At 45.7% G+C, this 19487-nt stretch overlaps 3 protein-coding genes across 4 annotated transcripts; 2 read left to right on the top strand and 1 right to left on the bottom strand.

The window, feature by feature from the left end:
* Positions 1 to 724: 724 nt before the first annotated feature.
* LOC114858593 (differentially expressed in FDCP 6 homolog) lies at positions 725 to 7935 on the bottom strand. Its single transcript, XM_029156007.3, has 11 exons — positions 7713 to 7935; positions 6274 to 6414; positions 5990 to 6175; positions 5032 to 5253; positions 4791 to 4937; positions 3601 to 3709; positions 3229 to 3527; positions 2977 to 3143; positions 2440 to 2638; positions 1872 to 1962; positions 725 to 1480 (listed from the first exon to the last, which is right to left on the bottom strand). Exons 1-11 carry the CDS (start codon positions 7806 to 7808, stop codon positions 1284 to 1286), a joined length of 1854 nt encoding a protein of 617 aa, XP_029011840.1. The 5' UTR covers positions 7809 to 7935; the 3' UTR covers positions 725 to 1283.
* A 737-nt stretch (positions 7936 to 8672) lies between these two features.
* Positions 8673 to 12889, top strand: troap (trophinin associated protein). 2 transcript variants are annotated; one of them, XM_029157569.3, is made up of 14 exons: positions 8673 to 8842; positions 9162 to 9267; positions 9378 to 9615; positions 9698 to 10148; positions 10326 to 10444; positions 10554 to 10605; positions 10826 to 10971; positions 11061 to 11115; positions 11216 to 11298; positions 11381 to 11464; positions 11574 to 11681; positions 11791 to 12112; positions 12210 to 12397; positions 12510 to 12889. In XM_029157569.3, exons 2-14 carry the CDS (start codon positions 9206 to 9208, stop codon positions 12549 to 12551), a joined length of 1950 nt encoding a protein of 649 aa, XP_029013402.1. In that variant the 5' UTR covers positions 8673 to 8842; positions 9162 to 9205; the 3' UTR covers positions 12552 to 12889. The 2 variants fall into 2 exon arrangements, with proteins under 2 accessions (XP_029013402.1, XP_055366269.1); XM_055510294.1 differs by having other exon boundaries at positions 8674 to 8842; positions 11061 to 11116; positions 11220 to 11298.
* A 278-nt stretch (positions 12890 to 13167) lies between these two features.
* Positions 13168 to 18828, top strand: LOC114859360 (ATP-dependent 6-phosphofructokinase, muscle type-like). The gene is made up of 22 exons (XM_029157441.3): positions 13168 to 13360; positions 14210 to 14283; positions 14356 to 14433; positions 14506 to 14695; positions 14770 to 14935; positions 15021 to 15065; positions 15151 to 15259; positions 15338 to 15433; positions 15522 to 15614; positions 15764 to 15889; positions 16026 to 16090; positions 16210 to 16273; positions 16367 to 16513; positions 16693 to 16763; positions 16840 to 16927; positions 16999 to 17151; positions 17229 to 17393; positions 17509 to 17570; positions 17770 to 17881; positions 17984 to 18083; positions 18345 to 18450; positions 18535 to 18828. Exons 1-22 carry the CDS (start codon positions 13270 to 13272, stop codon positions 18674 to 18676), a joined length of 2343 nt encoding a protein of 780 aa, XP_029013274.1. The 5' UTR covers positions 13168 to 13269; the 3' UTR covers positions 18677 to 18828.
* Positions 18829 to 19487: the final 659 nt, after the last annotated feature.

The following is a 19487-nucleotide window of genomic DNA, read 5'->3' as shown; positions in this document are numbered from 1 at the left end:
GGGAAGGAAACTGGTGCAGGCTGGTCGGGATCAGGAGAACCTGCAGGAGTGCAATGACTGCAAGTGCACAAAGACTATCTGGCAGCAGACAACAGAGGGCAGGTAGTGTATATATATACTAGAGGGGTATTGAACCCAGGAGCAGCAGGGGGTGGGGAAGTCGGGTGACACAGAGACTGCGGTATTTGTTTGAAGCTACCGTGGCTATTTTAATTCCAACTTTTGTTCAAAAAGAAAGAAAAAGTCTTAGTGACAGTTTAACATGCTGTGAAACAAAACACTAGTGTCTGAGGAGGATTGTATTAATAAGGTAAAAGTATTATTATACAATAAAATATATGTGAGTGATAAACAGAGCATGGGGACAAGATTTCTGAATGAACATCAATTACACCAGCTGCAGTTTGTGCTTTTTGTCAGGGGATGTCTCTGTTCACTCATACGAGCCAAAGGCTCCATCAGTGAAGCTCGTCACATTAGTCAGTGATGACGCATTTCAGCGAATGGGGCAGACTCAAATTCAAACTAAAGCAGCCGCAGCGTTTGCCAACTCAGCGATGTGGCTTTCATCCTCTACTGTGGGCTTTTTTAAATGCATCATGCTCCTTTTTTGCTTGTTCAAATATTTATTTCAGCTAATTGCTCTGTACTAAATCAGTTTAGATTTGATTAAAACTCCTACTCTGCTTAAACTGCATGTTGCACCAAATCTGAAGCCGACAGGCAAAGGCAGAAATCAGTTTATTGTATTAATCCAGGCTTTTATTTACAACAAAGTTACATGACAGTGGAAACAGGAAGTTGAATGATGCCGCCTCTCTCTCTCCCTCTCTGTCTCGCTCTCTTTCTCTCTTTCCTGTTTATCAGGAGTGTTACAATTAGAATGAAATTGCGGTAAACTCTAATACTGAACCAGCGTTTCACATCAATAAGTCAAGTCAAGCCACTCCTCCAACATACATGTATAGAATTCAAAAATTATCTCCATATATTACAAAGCTAAACAAAAGTGGTTCTTTCAGGTGTGTAGGCAGCACCACAAACTCATCACAACCAAGCTTGTAGTTTCAGCACATGGCTCCCAGTTCATTTTCAACATTTATTTCCAGAGCAGATCTCACAGGATGCATTAGATGAGCAGTGAACACTTCTCATTAAATTGCAGTTGCATTCTGCAAAACGAGGTCAATAAGTTAGGATTTAGTTCTGTGAATTGAGCTTAATGTGTACTCGAACAGTGGGCAGTCGTCTTTTGAGCTGAGCAGTTTCTCTGATTGGCATCTCTAGGGGATGTCCATGTCGCCGTTGGAGGCTTGGGAGCGGCGCTTCTCCAAGTCGCACCCAGCTCGGTTGTCCACGTTTTCCTTGCTCTCCTCGTCCTGATGCTCCGACCCGGACCTCCTCCTCAGATGCAGTCCAGGATCTCTCTGCATCGGAATCTGGAATGATCCGAAGCCGCTTCCCAGCGACGGTCTCTTCTCTAAAAACAAGGACAATGGACTATTCAGGTGAACGTATGAAACATAAACGGTTTGAAAAGGAAGATGCTGAACTACGTAAAGAAGAAATCTACTGGTCAAAAAAAGAAAAACCTTATTTCAGGAAGTAGAAATATAGAACGTGACGTTGAATATAACCATCTACATCCTTTTTCTCTTTAGAGGGAAGAGACCAGCTGCAGAATATTCAGTCTCTTCTAAGAAAATCATGTCACAATAACCTTTACTTGAACCAGTGTTAAAATGGTTACTCTAAAATTTACTGTACTCTAGTACAAGCTGAGGAAATCATTCAAATGAAGTACAGCCTTTTACACGGTCCTGCGGTACTGTTTCATGTTTGTAGTAGGATTGCACGACTTCCACACTCACCACCGGGTCCGATCGGTCGCATCAGTCTGTTCATCTGGACGTTCCAGTGTTTGACGTTGGTGCTTGCTTGGCGAAGTTTCCTCTGTGCAGCCTGTCAGGAACAAAGAGCTTATCATTCAAACAAATGAATGAAATTAAAAATTTAAAATACCTGCTGCTTCATAATCAAACACCTCTTTAATTTATACATGAACATCTGTCACCTCCAATATTTATGACTTTTTAGGGATTTGTGTCTCATTCATATGTCAGTCTTTTGAAATTAAAAGTTTTCTTGCACAATGCACACGCACAGAACTGTTTTCAAGGGCAGGACACAAAAGCTCTCTTTTATTTACTTAATGTCTTTGCTAAGCTGCACACTGTGTTGTCCTGTCATGTAAATAGGATTTAAAATCTCACTGTTGCTCATCTGGTGAACAAAATCTAAATAAGCTCCTGTAATGAATCAAATGAAAATTCTATTCCAAATTCTTCCAGACATAACAAACCTAAAGCATCCAACATTTGCACATTTGTGGCTTTAAAGATGATGAAAGCAGTGATGATTCTGTGTTTCGGTTCTCACCACGACATCCTGGTCCACCCGGTGCCGGTTAGCGCGCACCTCCTCCAGCTGCCTCTGCGCCTCCTCCAGGTCCCGGGACTTGGCCTCCATTTCCTGTTTGAGCTCCTGTTTCTCTCGTTGGGTCTTCAGGATGTACTCCTCCTGTTCCTCCTGCAGGGCCATCAGAGCCTTCATTTTCTCCTCCTCCTCAGCCAATAACCTGAAACAAGCAGCATCAAATGTTCATATTATCTGTAGTGCAGCATTTACTGTATAACTGACACTAAAGTGTTCAGGATATTCATAGAAGTGCATTTGAGATTCATGGATGTTGGTGGGACGTTGTACAGTTACATTTCAATTCAAAAACACCCAGACAGTAACACAACAAGTCTGAGTGAGAAGTTTGTATAAGTTCCTCTGCTCAGCTCAACTTCCTCAGGAACATAACGCAACCCCAGCGTAGCAGTTGAACCTCGCGTGCCGCCTCCTCGCTTCCGTGCAGCCTCAGCACGAGGCCGCTGACGTGACGCTGCGCGGTGAGTGGAGGCTCTCTACCCTGCTTGAGCGTAGCGGAAGGCCTCCTCGTCCAGCCGGGCTTTGATCTCCAGCTGCAGCGCCTCCTCCAGGCGCTTCTGCATCTCCTCCAGCTCCTGGATCCGCTTCCGCTGCCTCTCTGCCTCCTCCTCCTTCAGGGCCATTTCTGCTTGCATGCTGACCCGGGCCTTCGGCACAAAACAGCGGCATCAATGATCCAAACGCTCTCCTACTCCTGACATGACACGCAACACTTCACTTCCCAGCGCTCACCTCCTCGGCCTCTCGGAGCTGGATCTCCAGCGTCCGCTGGAGCTGCTCGTGCTGCTGGCGCCTCCTCTGCTCGTCCTGCTCCAGGAGCACCTGCGCCTGCTTCTGCGCCTCCTTCAGGAGCTCCAGCTCCGCCAGCTTGCGCTCGCGCTCCTCCTGCAGCGCCCGCAGCCTCTGAAGCTCCTCCTCTTTGGCCTGTCGCCTCTTCTCCCGCTGCTCGCGCTGCTCTCGTCGCTTCAGCTTCAGGTCTTTGTGAAGAGATGTTTTCCCCTCCACGTGCAGCCTGATGGCTGTTTGAATGGCTGTGGAGAAGATCGCGTTGGATTTTAGTGAAAGAATGGGACCTGTGACTGATCAGAGTGGATCTCCACTCACCTGTGGTCCACTCCTGTCTCTGTTTGGTGTCTGAGGCACTCATCTCATATGTCTTGGAAAGGGTTTTTAGACAAAACATGCACCTTTTCCCGTCTCGGTCTGGCAGCACCTGTTCAAATAACAACCATGAGTTTATCACAAAACTGCTTCAAACTCATCAGAATCATTCGACACATATAGTTCTGGGTCTGATGGTTGATTTTTTTCTTTCTTTTAATGTCTGATTATCTTGATTGAGAGTGGTTGGTTTGCCTGACTCTATATGTGGCCCCGTGATGGACTGATGACCTGTCCAGGGTGAACCCTGACTGTGGCCTGATTGACAGCCGGGATGGATTCCAGCATCCCTTGCGAGGACCAAGTGGTAGAAGATGCGTGAGTGAGGTTATTAAAGGTGTTTGGTACTGGACTAAGACACAAATACATGTCCACGGCTCCTCCAGGGGCCGGGTCAAAAGTTTCCTTGTAAGAAATGTGACATAAGATAATACAGATTACTGCTTCATCTTAGTGAAATCAAGCAATAGAGAGCTCTGTTGCAGCTGCACTGTGACATCGTTCGGAGTCGGTTCCTGTGCAACGTTGGACGGTTAATCTCTGTTCTATAACATCTGCGAGACACAGAGGAAATGTAAAATCTGATAGCGCATTTGAAAATATACCCTCAGTTTCAAAGAACCAGTTTTTAAAAACCTGGCGGCTTCCAACGGCTGTGTGTCATCTGAATATTATTAATAATGTGTATTTAAGAACTAATTTTGTGAGGTTTAAATCGTTTGGAACAGTTTCATTTATTCATTGTAGTGACAGTAAGGAAATTCATGCACTTTTTGTGAATTTATCTAAAAAATATTTGGAACAATGCAGTAGAGTTAAAGCTGTTTCTCCCACATTCAGTTCTTTCTAGTGTTTGTTACTGGTGGCAAACACCTACAGGTGTTGTTTAATGTGATGTCCCTGACCACATAATATTCCCCAGCAATTTACAAGAATAAACAAAGGTCATAGTGGTTGAAAACATAAAATGCTGTTAACCATCTTGTTAGACCTTCAGCATCATCCTTGGGTGAATCCCCACCCCCAGGTTGTGAACCGCTTCTTAAAGTTGGTGTTCAGAGCGTGTAATTTATTTAATAATAAACTATAAAGAAATGACTAATTTTTAGATGCTTATGGCTTTGCTTGCTCACCTCCACGCAGCAGTTCCCATCCAGAGCTATGTTTCCCTGGCAGTCCTTGCGGTCCTCCCCGGTGTAGTAGGACAAGTTGCTCGGCCTCAGAGTGAACCAGCGCTCCTTCCAGTTCCTCCTCAGCTGGCCTTTCTTCCACAGATACCCCTGCACGCACCCGGACCAACACACAGACACGGTCAGCGAGTCAAAGAGCATGCTGGGAACCAGAGCCCAGGCTGGTGTCGGCTGCGTCTCCCACCTCTTTGAGCACATCGCCAACGATCTCCCTGTACACTTCCTCTATCGCCATGGTGGCTATGCTCTTATCCATTCCTCTGGTTATCCTCCCCGAGTTCATCATCTCCAGAAAAACCCAAACAGTAATGCCACTTTGTTGCACCGAGTCTTGGGCGAAGAAGTCCTCCAGATCCACACACTCCATGCTCATGGCCATGCAAATTTTCTTTATCAGGTATTCCACCTGAAAAAAGGAGGAAACACCAAACGTCTTAAGAGTAAGAAACAGTTGAATCATTTCATTAATTTATTAATTTTTTAAAAAAAGTAATTTACATGTTTTATGTTCTTTGTTTGTTTGTTTTTAGCTTCACAACAGCTTTGGATTTTCAAAATAAAAGGTCTGTTGGTTGACTGCACTTTTTGCAGCCTCTCGCTTTCTCTGACTTCCAACGTTGTAGTACACAGATTAATTTGTACACAGGTCAACGTGTGAAGCCAGTCCACAAATACAACTGGATAGCGTTTATTTAAACGCAGCGCCGATTGAAAAAAAGATCATGTTGCCCCTCGAAATATAGGTCTTTCTTTTGGCGGCGGCTGAGAAAAACACTTGACAGGAAACCAAAACGAGGGTTTGCAAGTGAGAAGTAAACCCACAAGCGTGCACGAAAAGAGCACCGTGTTCCATGATGGCAAGGAAGAAGCCCTGAGCCGGGCTTCGCTTAGCGATGCTAAAACATCCAACATCATTTTTAGGTCAAAGAGCAATGATAACTGTGCTACAATCATACTGAGCAGAGCGCTGGAACCTGAAATATAAGTGTGGCTAAATGTGAATAGAACCAGCCACAAGTAATTCTGACATCAGCGACATCTTTGTCAACAACAGTGTTATGACACAATCTACTATAAAAATAGATGTTTCTGAATGTTTTTAGTAAAGTGGTGAGTTTGCAGAACCATAAAAGTAGTCGTACCTCGTCAGGTACCATCACCAAAGGATATTTGTCCTCAGACAGAAAATTAAAAAGGCACCAAAGGCGGAAAGCATCCTTCTCCGGCAGAACAGTGGTGCTGAGCCTGTCCGGCTGGTAGTTCTTCTTCGCGGTAAGAGTCCAGCAAAGCTCGTCTACATTTTCTTTAGTGAACGAACCTTCAACAACCTGCAACAACAAAAGGCAGACGTTTAAAAAATGGACTCAGCGGCTTTGACTTCAATGTTTTACGCAAAACGAACATATAGCAGCAGTGTTTGTATGACCTTATCCAGGATGTATTTGTTGAGATAAGGCATATAACCCTGACTGGACACTGGGCCGTCGTCATCGTCCCTGAAGTGCTCCTCCAGAGCGACTGGGTCATGTGGGATGGACAGGACTGTGCACAGGTTGTGAGATAATACCTGAAAAATCACAGTAAAAGTAGTAGAATTAGCGAGGGTTTATTAATCTGTGGAGCCTACATATCTATACATATATACACCAAATGAGACGCATAGCATTGGTATGAAACCTGTACACAAAGCTACATATTGTATGTTGCCTTTGCGTCTGTGTTTGTTTTCTTTAGAATGAGGGAAGCAGAGTAATGTGAGTAACAAAGCTTGTTCTGTGAATTAAAGTTTAAAATTACTACTGTGTCCTATTTTAGAAGAAACCTTGCTTACAGGTCGGTGTGATAAGCTGGTAAAAGTTTCTGAGGAACTCATGCAAAGTATGTGAACGCTAGTATGCCAGAGGATTTTATTCAGCTGAACAAGGTTTCTGTTTCTCTAATAAACTAATGAAGCTCCTTAACTTCAGTGCACAACGTCTTGACATTTCTGATGCACATTGAGCCATAACCACATCCTGTCTCTAGTCTCCCGTGCACTACAACATCTGTCACAGCATGCAAACTGCCTGGCGCTGGGCGCTGTACACAGCCTGCATGCGTGAGGGGGATAAGCCGAGTCATGAGGCTGAGTGGTGGGCAGCACATCACAGGAACGTGGAGGTGGCTGGAAACCGAGTCCAATCCACGGCCAAGTGACATAATGATGAGATCAACGCAAATACACTGGCTTCATTGAAGCCGTGGAGCGAGAGACAACAATCACCAACATGTTTCCATTTTGCCCTCGCTCTCAGTGTGACAATGTTCCTTTGACTTACACGGGCTCATGTTGTGAACATACTCTATTCAACAGGCTGTTTTCTGGGCAGGTCCAGTGCCAGAGGACCCTTTGCACTACAAGTTGGTACATGGAGGTCCAGTGTAAGCACAGCTTGGAGCTGAGAGCTCCCATTCATATATGGACTGAGAGCAAACTGTTCCTCCAGAGCTCTTGCCAGACAGAGGTGCATATTGTGCCCCTTTTTCAGCAAAGAACGCGTTTTGCTTAAAACACAGGGAACAGATTTGTTCCTTGTTATAGTTAAAAAAAACAGTTTCACAGAGGAAATATAGATGATGGTTATTGCTATCAGGTCACGTACACCCATATTTCCTGTGACACAGAATCTATTGTAACACAGACTAAATAACAAACACATGCGGCGTTTAGTCTGCTGAATACTTCAAATATTTTCACCTCATGTTGCTCGGAGTGAGCCCACGTGATGGAATATCAAGTGAAGGAGGAAATGAGGCAGCAGAATTAAAGACGAGTGATCCTACAAAGCAAAAGGTGCCACGATCCACACAGAACTGTGTGCTCACCTTCAGCTGAGACTTGGACACTTTGCCGCTCTTCTCCACGTCCAGGGCGGTGAAGCCGTACCAGATGGACTTGAGCAGCTCCGACCGCAGGTCCATGTCTGCTTTCGTCGGTTTCCTCCTCTACGGCGCTTCTTCTTCCCTCTGCTCTTGACACGGGGCCCTTGGGTGACAGCAGACACCCACGCTGTGCTGCTGCTGTCAGGCGAACGCGGGGCTTTACCAGTCCGCTGCACTGACACCTGCAGGATGTCCACGCCACTGTCAGAGGGGAGAGGGAGGGTCATAGCTTCACTCTGCCTTCCAGGGGTGGGGAGCTGTTTGTGCTATTGTATACTATGCATCATGGACTGGAGGGCTGCCATTCATACAAAGCTATACAGAACTAAAGCTGCAAAATATCTGGGGTGGACCAAACAATTAGGGATCATGTAAGAAAAATAGACAATAGACCTATTGTACTCTAGGTTCTGATTATACAGTTTGTGTGTAAACTGTCAATATGCAAAGTAACAAAACAAAGCAGCACAATGCAAAATGAGCCTAAAGCAGTTTGCGTGTAAATGTAAATAATTTAAGTCCTAGTATTAGTGTGGCTTATGTACTTATTAATGGGGACGATAAGAGTCTGAGATTGATCTAATATATATAATTCTAATAACTAATTATAAAAGAACGCTTTTGTACAGAGCTCAGCAGCATGTACGCAAGAATGAGACCACGCTTCAAGATCACAACCTCGCATTTTATTTTTACCACCGTAAATAAACGTAATCCTTTATTCTTTTCTATACTATTGAGGGGAAGGCCGTGGCAAAGAAATGACGTGGTGAAGAACTTCGCGTCGTTACCATGGAGCTGTTTATCAAAGTCTGTTTGTCATTGGACGGTGATGACGTCACGACCGGTTTAAGCCCAGCCATTGGTGGTTACGGCTAAGTCCTGCCACCAATGGCAGGGGGCGCTTTTTACAAACTGCTACGAGTTCAGGAAGTTGACGGCCCAGCTCAGTGTGAAAAGACCTAACAAGGGATCTTTAAACCTGCACAAAACGACTGGAAAATAAAAACATTTCCGGCCAGTTGGGTCAGAAGATAGCTACTGGAGTTGTTGCAGTGGCTCTTCATACATAAGTATGTAACGTATTTATTAAACGGCTTTATGCTAGTGTAGCATGTGCTAAAGCGATCGGACTTTAAAGTCAGACTCTTGTGCTTAGCTAAGTATTCTTGTATTCTAGTTACTTACTGCATCAGATATTGGCTTGTATACATATCAATAACAGTATTTATTTAATTGTCATTTAGGTTCTTTTGTGGCTTCCTGTTTTTGAAACAAGTGATAATATTTATATTTCTGCTATTGCACACGGAGTTATTGTTTATTTCCCACTCACATTTTTCCGTTAGCCTGTATATTCTACATGTTTGCTAAACTTTATTTTTTCTGCAGATTTGTTTTTTTCCTACATCATCCACTTCCTCCTCTTCATCAGTATGGACTCCTCTTCAGTTCTTCGTAACCAAAGTAATAATAAATTCCAAAGTGATTTATCGAGGTTAGTCTTTTTATACTTCTAGAAAGATTTTCAATGTTTCTCGCTTTGCTTATGAGTACGTCTTAAATTGAATGTATAATTCTGCAAATGACTTTCATCATCTCTTTCAGAATGAAAAATGAACACAACAAAATGACAACAGAGCCAAAGGCGTTCAGACTCCAGCCTGCACCTGACCTTCCTAACCAAGACAGTGAAAATCAAGATCCAGGAAACTCAAAAATGGTGATAAAGGCACCTCAGCGACCAGGTGTAAGTCGACTTCCAGTGCTGGCAAAGTCCCTTCATCTTCAGACTCCATCCAACTTCAGTCAGTCTCACTGTAGATGGGAGGATAAACCTCTGGCTGTAAGTTAATCGCTTATCTCCTCTAGATTTAAATGCTGTTTTTATTCTTATGTCCTTTAACGGAGCATTTATTTCACTGCAGGGGAAAACTAAGAAGAAAAGGCCATGCACCAGGCCTGCACCTTTCAACCTGTCTGAGCCCAGGAGCTCAAAAGTGACCCATGAAAATCAACAACCTTCAAATGTGTCACATCTACGCACTAGCACTCGTGCTGTCGAACTTGAAAAAAATGTGTGTAATGCTAGCCCAAGAAAACAAAGCCTAAACACAAACCTTTCTAAACACCCACCTGTGGTAAGCAGCACTGCAGCCTCAACTAAAGGGGCTGTGAAGTCAAATGGAAACAACACCGATAATATGATTCATCCAAAGCCCTTGACCACTTTGTCTAGTTCGCTTTTATCTGCACATCTGTCTGTCAGCGTAGAGAATTCCACTAACATACAGCCAGTCAGAGTCAAATGTTCAACAAAGTCGTCGCATGGTAGCCAGAACTCACAGCTGACCACACCATATTCAAAAGGATCCACTGGTAAGTTAGGTTTGTATTTGTTTGGATTTATTTAATAATGACATTTGCATTCTGTTGTTCTCTGGACTATATAGTATTTATAATCTGACCTATAAAGCACACTTTAATATTGATTTCTTCTTGTATTTATTCCTGTAATTATTGGGCGGCAGATTCCATGAGTTTCTTGTGTTTCAGACAAACGGGAAAACTTCCAACTGGATCATGCTGCTTTGCTTAGCATCCTATGCAATGAGGGAGTAAGTGCAACAGGAACGGCGTCTGCTACTCCACAGTCGAAACCCTTCAACTGTTTGGTGAGTTGGGTTCAGTTGAGTCATTCATGTTGTTTCTATATTTCCTCAATCGCATTCTGAAAGTGAGTCTAATAATTATGTTTGTCTTTGACTACTGTCTTGTCTGCAGCCACAACGTGTGTCTGTCATGAAGAGTCAACAAAAAGCTCGACATGTCCCAGGTTGGAATAAAGCACATATCCAATCTGCCTTAATGAGCAGCTGTTAATCAAGTTGTTATAATTTAGTGATATCAGGGAATCCTTAAGTTTGGATTTACTTGTATTGACTAATCTAAAATATACAGAAAATAATAGTCAAAGTACCCAAAGTACCCAACAAACAGTTCAGTGTCTGTTAGTTGGCTTGTTACCTGAGTCTAGGTTCTGTGTTCTGTCACAGCATCAGTGAAGTCGGTGCAGTTCACCCCAGACGCCGCAGCGCTACGGAGCATCCTCCTAAACGAGGGCGTGAAGGCTGCAGGACCTGTGGATGCCTCATCCAGAACCTCTGTGTGTCCGTCAGGCAGAGGCACCTCAGTCTACACCGTACGGACACCTTGAGTTTGCTTGTGCCTTTTTTGAGTTGCCATTCCACATTTAGAATATAATTTCAGTTTTACTTACTGGTTTTTCAGGCTCAGAGGGTGCCGGTAAAAAAGAAACGCGCAGAGCTCATGACAGGATCTGTGGGTAAGATGTGGGCTTCCTTTTGTTCTAATCTTTTAAAACCTAATGGATCCACATCACTTTGCCTTTATCCTGATGTGACACCAGCCTGCTTTGTGCCCAGCTGGAGCTGTTAAAGGAACTCCATTGCCCCAATGTACTCCACAGAGAGTCCCAAACACCAGACATCAGCCAATGTCTGCTATGGTCAGTATATGTGTATTTTTAGATTCCTCTTGGCACATTGTTTCTTTGTTCCCCCTTTTTCTCATAATTATGTGGTTGTCAGAAATACCATCTGTCAACCCAACCGTCATCATGTGTAAGGCTCGGGTTAAAGAGCTGCAGACCTGAGCTTCAGCTAAAGCAGGAGGTGAGAGCCACAGGTTCAGTTTATTTAATAATGTAAATGAAAAAGCATTTCCATAAGGCTGCTTGTCATTTACCCAGGTTTTATAGAAAGCATTTTCTTTCTTCATTAGGAGGTTGTCCAGAGGTTATTTGATGATCAAGAAGATGAGCAGACTCCGAATGTGACAGAAAAAGATCCCAAGACGCAAGCAGAGCAGCTGCCAGCTCACCACTCGGCTGTAAGACGTGAAATCAAAACTTCCAGCCATACTGGAACCTGTTCATGTCATGTAATATAAATGTTTTCTGAACCTCTGCTTATTATTTTGTTGTTTCTTCGCTCCTTAGACTACAGGCCATTGTGAAGACAATGTTGAGACTAGCAGGGCTAACACCAGCAAGGATGAGGCGGATGAGGAGGAGCAGGAGCGTCCAGCTGTGGGAGGGCAGCCGTTTCTCCAAGCACAGGGAAGAGAGTCTGTCATTTTTTTCTCAACGGGCAAAAAGCTGGTCAGGGTTCCACGTATGGAGAGTCAGGAGCGCTCATCCCATCAGGATCAGTGTGGTCCAGACTCATCAGAGCAGAGAACCAGCAAGCTGCCTGAGGAGATTCTGTCTGTAGGCGTGCCAACCTGTCCGTTGAAACCTGCTGTTCACAGTCTCCACAGAGGTAACGACATCATGTGTACTAATTCATAATGTTGGACTTCACCCGAGGCCTTAAAAGCACCAGTGACATTAACGTCGAGGGCTTTCTAACCCTCCAGACCTAATCCTTCAAAATAGTCCTGTGGCCTTGCTGCGTAAGCGGCTTCCTCCTCTGGAGGAGCTCCGCATGGATGAAGAGGTGGCCACATACACCTCGTCCTCCGCCCCAGCTGCTCCTGGGTTCGTCCCGCCTCGGCCTCGCTGTGGAAACCCGCTGGCAGCCGTTTTGCACTTTGAAGAGTCCACAGTGAGTGACTCAGTGATGGGGACCATCAAAGCTGGTCTCATGTACTTTCTTGACCAATATTACATGATGAAATGATGAAGCTGGACTCAGTCTAACAACATTTCCTTTTCAGAAATTTGTTCCAGTTTCCTTCGATCTGTTTTCCTCGCCTTGATGCTGCAGGATTGATGAATTCATCATTACAGCACTATTGGGTTCAGTTGAGGAGAAGACACCTCCGTTGTTGGAACTGATGATGTTAGTCAGACACTGTACTTGCCAGCCTTTATAAAAGCTCACAGAACACGGCAAGAATTTGGAAACCATGAAGACTGTAGTGTTGCTTTCAGTGAATGGTTCCTGAAAAATAGACTCTATATACGGTGAATGAAGAATTATTTGTATTTTTTTTCTGTAATTATGTTGACAACTTTTTAAAGACACTAAATGTTATCAAAAGGTCAAAAGAAAGAAATTTTATCAGTATTGCAATAAATATAGATTTCCTTCAGAGTTCAGTTTTCTTTATTTGTATTCTATTCTATTTTATTTATTGTATTATTCGATCTAAAATGTGTGTTGTGTGATGAACAATTCAGAGACTCCAACGTATCGAATGACCCTTGGCAGGACGTGTGGAACCCACAGTCCTTTCCTTCATTTCGTGGGTGCATGTGAGGTGTGTGTCCGCTGCAGGTGCTCTGGGCCTGATGTATATTTAGTAGAGCTGTGCTGGGGGCTGTCGGTGGGAGGGGGCATTACTGTGGGAACTGCTTAAAGCCTGTCCTTCGCTTGCTCGTCCCCCAAGAAGCAGAGAGTCAAGGAAGAGCAGCCGCACTCTGTTCTTTCTCCGTTTTCTTTCCCCCCCAATCGAATTCTCTTCCTCTGGAAACATGTCCAAGAATCTCCACCCAGCCATCGACCCCATGAGGATGGGAGTGGGCCGCTCCATCGCTGTGCTGACATCAGGAGGAGACGCCCAAGGTGAGGATCTAGATGAGTCCACAGTCCGACAGTTTTATGACAACTTGTTTTTTTTAAACACAAAGGAAGTCTTCGACAAATAGCATCATCTTCCTCGCTTCGACCCAGTGTAGAGGCATTGGCCTCTCCATCTTAGGATGCCAGGGGAGTATCGTGTTAGGGCTGCGTGACATCCCAAGTAAGAGCCAAAGAACAGAAAGGGCAAGCCGCATTTTTCCCATATGCCACAAGCCACAGCTGAAAGCCGGCTGTCAGACGATGACGAATGTGTAGCTGTAGATCTTCTGAGATCATGAGACCAAGAAGTATGTCTTCCCTTGACGAGGAATTGTGTTTGATGTAAATCCAATGAAGCGTTAGAGATTAAAATAAAAGAGCTTACTTCATTCCTTGCTTTAAGACTTAATGATGCAGCTGGAGTTTCCTTTTGTTAATCTTAACATCGCATTGTGTTTCAATTACCTTCTATATTCTGTACGACTCACGCTTTCCCCTATTTCCCTTCTTTGAGTCTAATTTTAGTGGCACTGACCTTTTTCTGGTATGGAGGAGAGAAAGGCCTCTGCACCCCATCCACAGCTGCTGTCTGCTGAAACAAGAGCTGCAGCATGCCAGCTTACCACAACACAACCTCCCGCCTCCCGGCCTCCAGTGTAGTAGATATCAGAGGGGCGGGGGCTTCTCCAGACATACAGGCACATGACCTCCACTTGTGTCCTTTCCCCGTGGTTATTTTCGTCTCATCTGTTTCCAATGTTGCCCCAAGGTTAAGTCGGGTGTAAAGAGTCTGACTTCGACTCTTACAACGACTGTTATTGCGTTGAACGCAGTTTGGCTTCTGTTCCTCAGGTATGAATGCTGCTGTCAGAGCCACAGTCAGAGTCGGCCTCTACACTGGAGCCAAAGTCTACTTTGTTCATGAGGTACAGATCGGACAGGCAGCAGGAGTAGGCTGACAGACACCCTTAATGAGCAGTTGGTACCTCTGGCTGCAGGGTTACCAGGGCCTGGTGGATGGAGGAGACAACATTCGTCCCGCCACGTGGGAGAGCGTGTCCATGATGCTCCAGCTGGTGAGTGTGGGTGCAGCACAGGCGCTGTAGTTGGTGTGAACGCGGCGACTGAGGCGCCCGCGCCTCTTACAGGGCGGCACGGTCATCGGCAGCGCCCGCTGCAAGGACTTCCGGGCCAGGGAGGGTCGACTGAAGGCGGCCTGCAACCTGGTGAAGCTGGGCATCACCAACCTGTGCGTGATCGGCGGCGACGGCAGTCTGACGGGAGCCAACCAGTTCAGGGCGGAGTGGAGCGGACTGCTGGTGGACCTGGTCCGAGCCGGTAGGGGCGGAGCTCCGTCGCCTCCTCTCCCGTTCCTCCCGCTGCGTGCATGCGGTGACGACCTGTCCCTGCAGGTAAGGTCACAGAGGACGAAGCGAGGAATTCTTCCCACCTGAATATCGTCGGCATGGTCGGCTCCATCGACAACGACTTCTGTGGCACCGACATGACCATTGGCACTGACTCAGCGCTGCACCGCATCATTGAGGTGGTGGATGCCATCGCCACAACAGCACAGAGGTCAGACGGTGCCGGGTGAACCTCACAGAGCAAACAGGCTGATAGATAACATGTTCCTAACGACTACACAATGTTCTGTGTTCAGTCACCAGAGGACGTTCATTCTAGAAGTGATGGGCAGACACTGTGGGTCGGTACCGTCCCTCCTTCCCTTTATTAAACAGCACATGTTTATATGTATGATGGTTTAAGCGGTGACTGTTCTGCCGGTACAGGTACCTGGCCCTGGTCACCGCTCTGGCCTGTGGGGCCGACTGGGTGTTTATTCCAGAGATGCCACCAGACGATGGCTGGGAGAACCACTTGTGCAGGAGGCTGACTGACGTATGTTGTTGCTCCGCACGCGCTCGTTACTGACGCCCGTTTCACAGGTGAATTTCCTAAAACCGGTTAATGCTTCAGCAACGGGCCCGAGGATGTCGTCTGAACGTGATCATCGTGGCCGAAGGAGCGATGTCCAGAGACGGCAAAGCCATCACATCTGACCAGATCAAAAAGGCAAGGCCTCGTCCGCCCCCACAGCGAGTGGAAGACGCCGCCGCAGCGGAGGCTGTGGCAAACTGACCTTTGGGCTTTTTGTCCCCAGCTGGTGACTGACAGGCTCGGCTTCGACACTCGCACCACCGTTCTCGGACACGTGCAGAGAGGCGGCACGCCCTCAGCCTTCGACAGAATCCTGGTAAACATCACCACACACACACACACACACACACACACACACACACACACACACACACACACACACACACACACACACACACACACACACACACAGACACACACACACACACACACACACGCCTGAACATCTTCCCCTGTGTGGACCAGGGCAGCAGGATGGGTGTGGAGGCAGTGATGGCGCTGCTGGAGGCCACTCCGGAGACTCCTGCCTGCGTGGTCAGCCTGTCGGGGAACCAGGCCGTTAGACTGCCTCTCATGGAGTGTGTCCAAGTGGTACGTTTTCATGCCTCCACCTCAGCCAGCCCCACCTCCACCTCAGCCAGACTGCCAAGCAGCGGGTTTCAGTCAGTCCTGCGCCTTCTTGGTATGTTACGGCGAACGTGTATTGACGTCACGCTTTGCTTGACAGACCAAGGATGTAACTGCTGCCATGGCTGAGGGCCGGTTCGATGACGCTGTCAAGCTCAGGGGGAAGTAAGTGTGTGTGTTCATTAAAACGACCCTTAAAGGAGAGAAACTGCACAGTAGCTACTGAGATGTATATGTTAAATGTTGCCGAATAACCAGCACCCAGTTGTGTTAATAACGTGCAGGAGTTTTGAGAACAACTGGAACACGTACAAGCTGCTGGCTCACATCAACCCCCCCGACGTGAAGGTGAGGAACCCGTTCACTGAACCCGACTCGTGTTCAACGCCAGCTCTGACGTGGCGTCTGAGCTGCACATTTACACCAACCTCTCACTGCCAGAGTAACATCAACGTGGCCGTGATGAACGTGGGGGCTCCCTGTGCCGGTATGAACGCCGCGGTGCGTGCAGCCGTCAGGATGGGCATCATCCAAGGCCACACCATGCTGGCTGTGCACGACGGCTTTGATGGCCTGGCTCAAGGGCAGGTACCCTGGTCTCTCCGGTCTGTCGTGTCATTAGGTACACCTGGACTGTCTGATTGAATGTAGCGGCTCTGCTAGTGATGCTCTGATCCTTAATGAGCTCATTGTGGCTGGCGCCGCCGCCTATTTGTGTGAGCGAGGTGAATGTGACACCAGAAGCAGCTCATTCTGTGTCGCTGCAGATCGAACCCATCAGCTGGAACTCGGTGAGCGGCTGGACTGGAAAAGGAGGCTCCGAGTTGGGCACCAAGAGGTACAGAGGAAAACTGCCTCTCATAAGACAAATACAAGCTTCCTGTTGGGTTTATGTGCATCTTTCTTTCCTAAAGAACTCTGCCTTCTAAAATCTTGGAGGAAATCAGCCTGAACATTGCCAAGTTCAACATTCACGCCTTGGTGATCGTTGGTGGATTCGAGGTAAGCCACGAGCGACCTCTTCAGCCCAGGGGCTGGTTCAGAGGCCTCCACGCTGACTCTTCCTGCTGCAGGCCTACATGGGAGGCCTGGATCTGGTTCAGGCCAGGGAGAAATACGAGGAGATGTGCATTCCCATGGTGGTCATCCCTGCCACCGTGTCCAACAACGTCCCCGGCTCTGACTTCAGCATCGGCGCTGACACCGCCCTCAACACCATCACCTCTGTCAGTGCCCTTGCAGCAGAGACACACGTACTAAACACTCAGGGACCAAACAGACATTAATCGCTGTTCTCCCTCAGACCTGCGACAGAATCAAGCAGTCGGCGGCGGGGACCAAGCGTCGCGTCTTCATCGTTGAGACTATGGGTGGATACTGCGGCTACTTGGCCACCATGGCTGGACTGGCCGCCGGGGCGGATGCTGCCTACATCTTTGAAGAAAAAGTCAGCATTAGAGACCTGGAGGTGAGATACAGGCGGAACAACAGGGATGCGTTGTTGATGCGTCGCAGAAATATACGATAGTGCATGAGTTCTTTTCCAGTCAGTGTTTTTTCACGTGCTCTGGTCTGACATACAGATGAATGTGGTGCATCTAGTGGAAAAGATGAAGACGACGGTCAAGAGGGGTTTGATCCTCAGGTAGGTTTTCTTCATGGATGAGTTGGGTTACACTGCCCTGCAAAGGCAAAACCCAGCAACTACATATTGTGTCAATAATTTGACCTTTTAAAATTTGGGTTTTATGGACCTTGCAAACAAACGAAAGTTAAATATAATATATTATACCGCCTATGGATCTCATTCTTTTCGGTGCAATGATGTGTTTGCTCTGCATTAGGAATGAAAACTGCAATGCCAACTACACCACTGACTTTATCTTCAACCTGTACTCAGAGGAGGGCAAAGGCATCTTTGACTGTCGTAAAAACGTCCTTGGACACATGCAGCAGGTCCGTTCATGTGAACAAACATTAAAACCACAAAGCGTGTCTTGTTTATCTGTCATTGCATTGTTATTGCTGACGTTCCTGTCTGTGACTGGCGCTTCGCAGGGTGGAACTCCGACGCCTTTCGATAGAAACTTTGGTACAAAGATGGGTGCCAAGTCTGTTCTCTGGCTTACTGAGAAACTGAAGGAGTGCTACAGGCACGGTACGCTGACCACAGCCAATGCTCCTGGCTGAATAACAAGCTAAAGACATTTATTCAAGTTCTGTACTTGTACCTTCTTCTTTCCCCTTATGAAGTTATCAATTAAACCCAGCCCACATGAGTGTAATATTTTCTGTAAAAGATTAATTTTAACATTGCATCATTCCTACTTTCACCTAAATGATCTCTCCCTGTCAACAATAATTACAGTGTTAGTGGCTGGTGTGATAGCTAAATGATGTGATGACCTTTGTCCTTTAGGTCGCATATTTGCCAACACACCAGACTCTGCCTGTGTGCTGGGCATGAGGAAGAGAGCACTCATGTTCCAGCCTCTTTCTGACTTAATAGAAGACACAGATTTGGAGTAAGATGCATAATGTTTATGTGATACACTGGACTACACTGATAAGTGCATTGGAGAATGTGACTGATCCTCTGTCTGCTGCAGGCATCGCATCCCAAAGACGCAGTGGTGGCTGAAAATCCGGCCGATAATGAAGATCTTGGCCAAGTACGACATCAAACTGGACACATCTGAACGCACAGACATGGAGCATGTGATCAAGAAAAGGGGTCCACTCGGGAAGTAGACTTGGACTGGACAAGGACATCTCTGTGTCCTGTTCACTTACAAAATCTTATTTGTCCAAGCTGATTTTCTTCCAGTTTCAAAAGCTCTGTGAATAAATTTTGCAGATAATATGAGATTTCAAGAAACAAATAAAGATAGATTTTAAAATGTTGCGTTGTTGGGGATTTGTGATACACCGAGACTCACTTAAAGATAGATCCACATGATGGTTTTTGCTTTGATAGTTACTTTTAACAAATTAACCATAATTACTGACAAAGTTATTTATATAGTAAGAATATGTTACATCACAGTCACCTATTATTGTCTAAGATCTTTGAACGTTCATGTGTTTAATATAGTACATATACTCCACTGAGTAAATGTACTTGTCCCTGTCTATATGTCTACATATAGATTTATTAGATCAAAGGCAGCTGAAACACATTAAGTTGCCTGTGATAATAAAGCCTCTGTATTTAAATGATAATATTGTCAATTTGCATTACATGCGTCCTTTATTTTAAAGAGATTAACTGGAGAACCATTCATCTACTAAACTTGTAATCCAATAAGACTTCTTATCTTTTAAGAACCTTTTAGGGTTAATTAACATATCTTCAGAGGCGATCACATGCTCCTGATCGCATCTCAAGTCAGGCAAACTGATTACATCAAGCTCTGTTTTGACTATAACTACCATGTAAACTTTCTCTAGCTATTCAATAAATGCTTAGACATTTTAGGCATATGCACCAACCAATTCCTTATATTTTTACTCTGCAGAATAGTACTTACTTCAAATTACAAGTTAAATGATACTTTTCTTT

This window comes from Betta splendens, chromosome 7 (assembly GCF_900634795.4).
Source record: "Betta splendens chromosome 7, fBetSpl5.4, whole genome shotgun sequence".
Lineage (NCBI taxonomy): Eukaryota > Metazoa > Chordata > Actinopteri > Anabantiformes > Osphronemidae > Betta > Betta splendens.
The sequence above is the reverse complement of the archived record's forward strand: the minus strand, read 5'-3'. Positions and strand labels throughout refer to the sequence as shown.

Coding starts and splice junctions, on each gene's coding strand:
- LOC114858593 (XM_029156007.3), bottom strand. CDS start 7,808: ATGGACCTGCGGTCGGAGCTGCTCAAGTCCATCTGGTACGGCTTCACC. Junction 6,415..7,712: donor TGTCCAAGTCTCAGCTGAAG/GTGAGCACACAG, acceptor GTGATTTTTCAG/GTATTATCTCACAACCTGTG. Junction 3,710..4,790: donor ATGGGAACTGCTGCGTGGAG/GTGAGCAAGCAA, acceptor TTATTTGAACAG/GTGCTGCCAGACCGAGACGG.
- troap (XM_029157569.3), top strand. CDS start 9,206: ATGGACTCCTCTTCAGTTCTTCGTAACCAAAGTAATAATAAATTCCAA. Junction 11,299..11,380: donor ATCAGCCAATGTCTGCTATG/GTCAGTATATGT, acceptor TGTGGTTGTCAG/AAATACCATCTGTCAACCCA. Junction 11,682..11,790: donor TGCCAGCTCACCACTCGGCT/GTAAGACGTGAA, acceptor TTCGCTCCTTAG/ACTACAGGCCATTGTGAAGA.
- LOC114859360 (XM_029157441.3), top strand. CDS start 13,270: ATGTCCAAGAATCTCCACCCAGCCATCGACCCCATGAGGATGGGAGTG. Junction 14,936..15,020: donor ATCGCCACAACAGCACAGAG/GTCAGACGGTGC, acceptor TTCTGTGTTCAG/TCACCAGAGGACGTTCATTC. Junction 15,890..16,025: donor TCATGGAGTGTGTCCAAGTG/GTACGTTTTCAT, acceptor TTTGCTTGACAG/ACCAAGGATGTAACTGCTGC.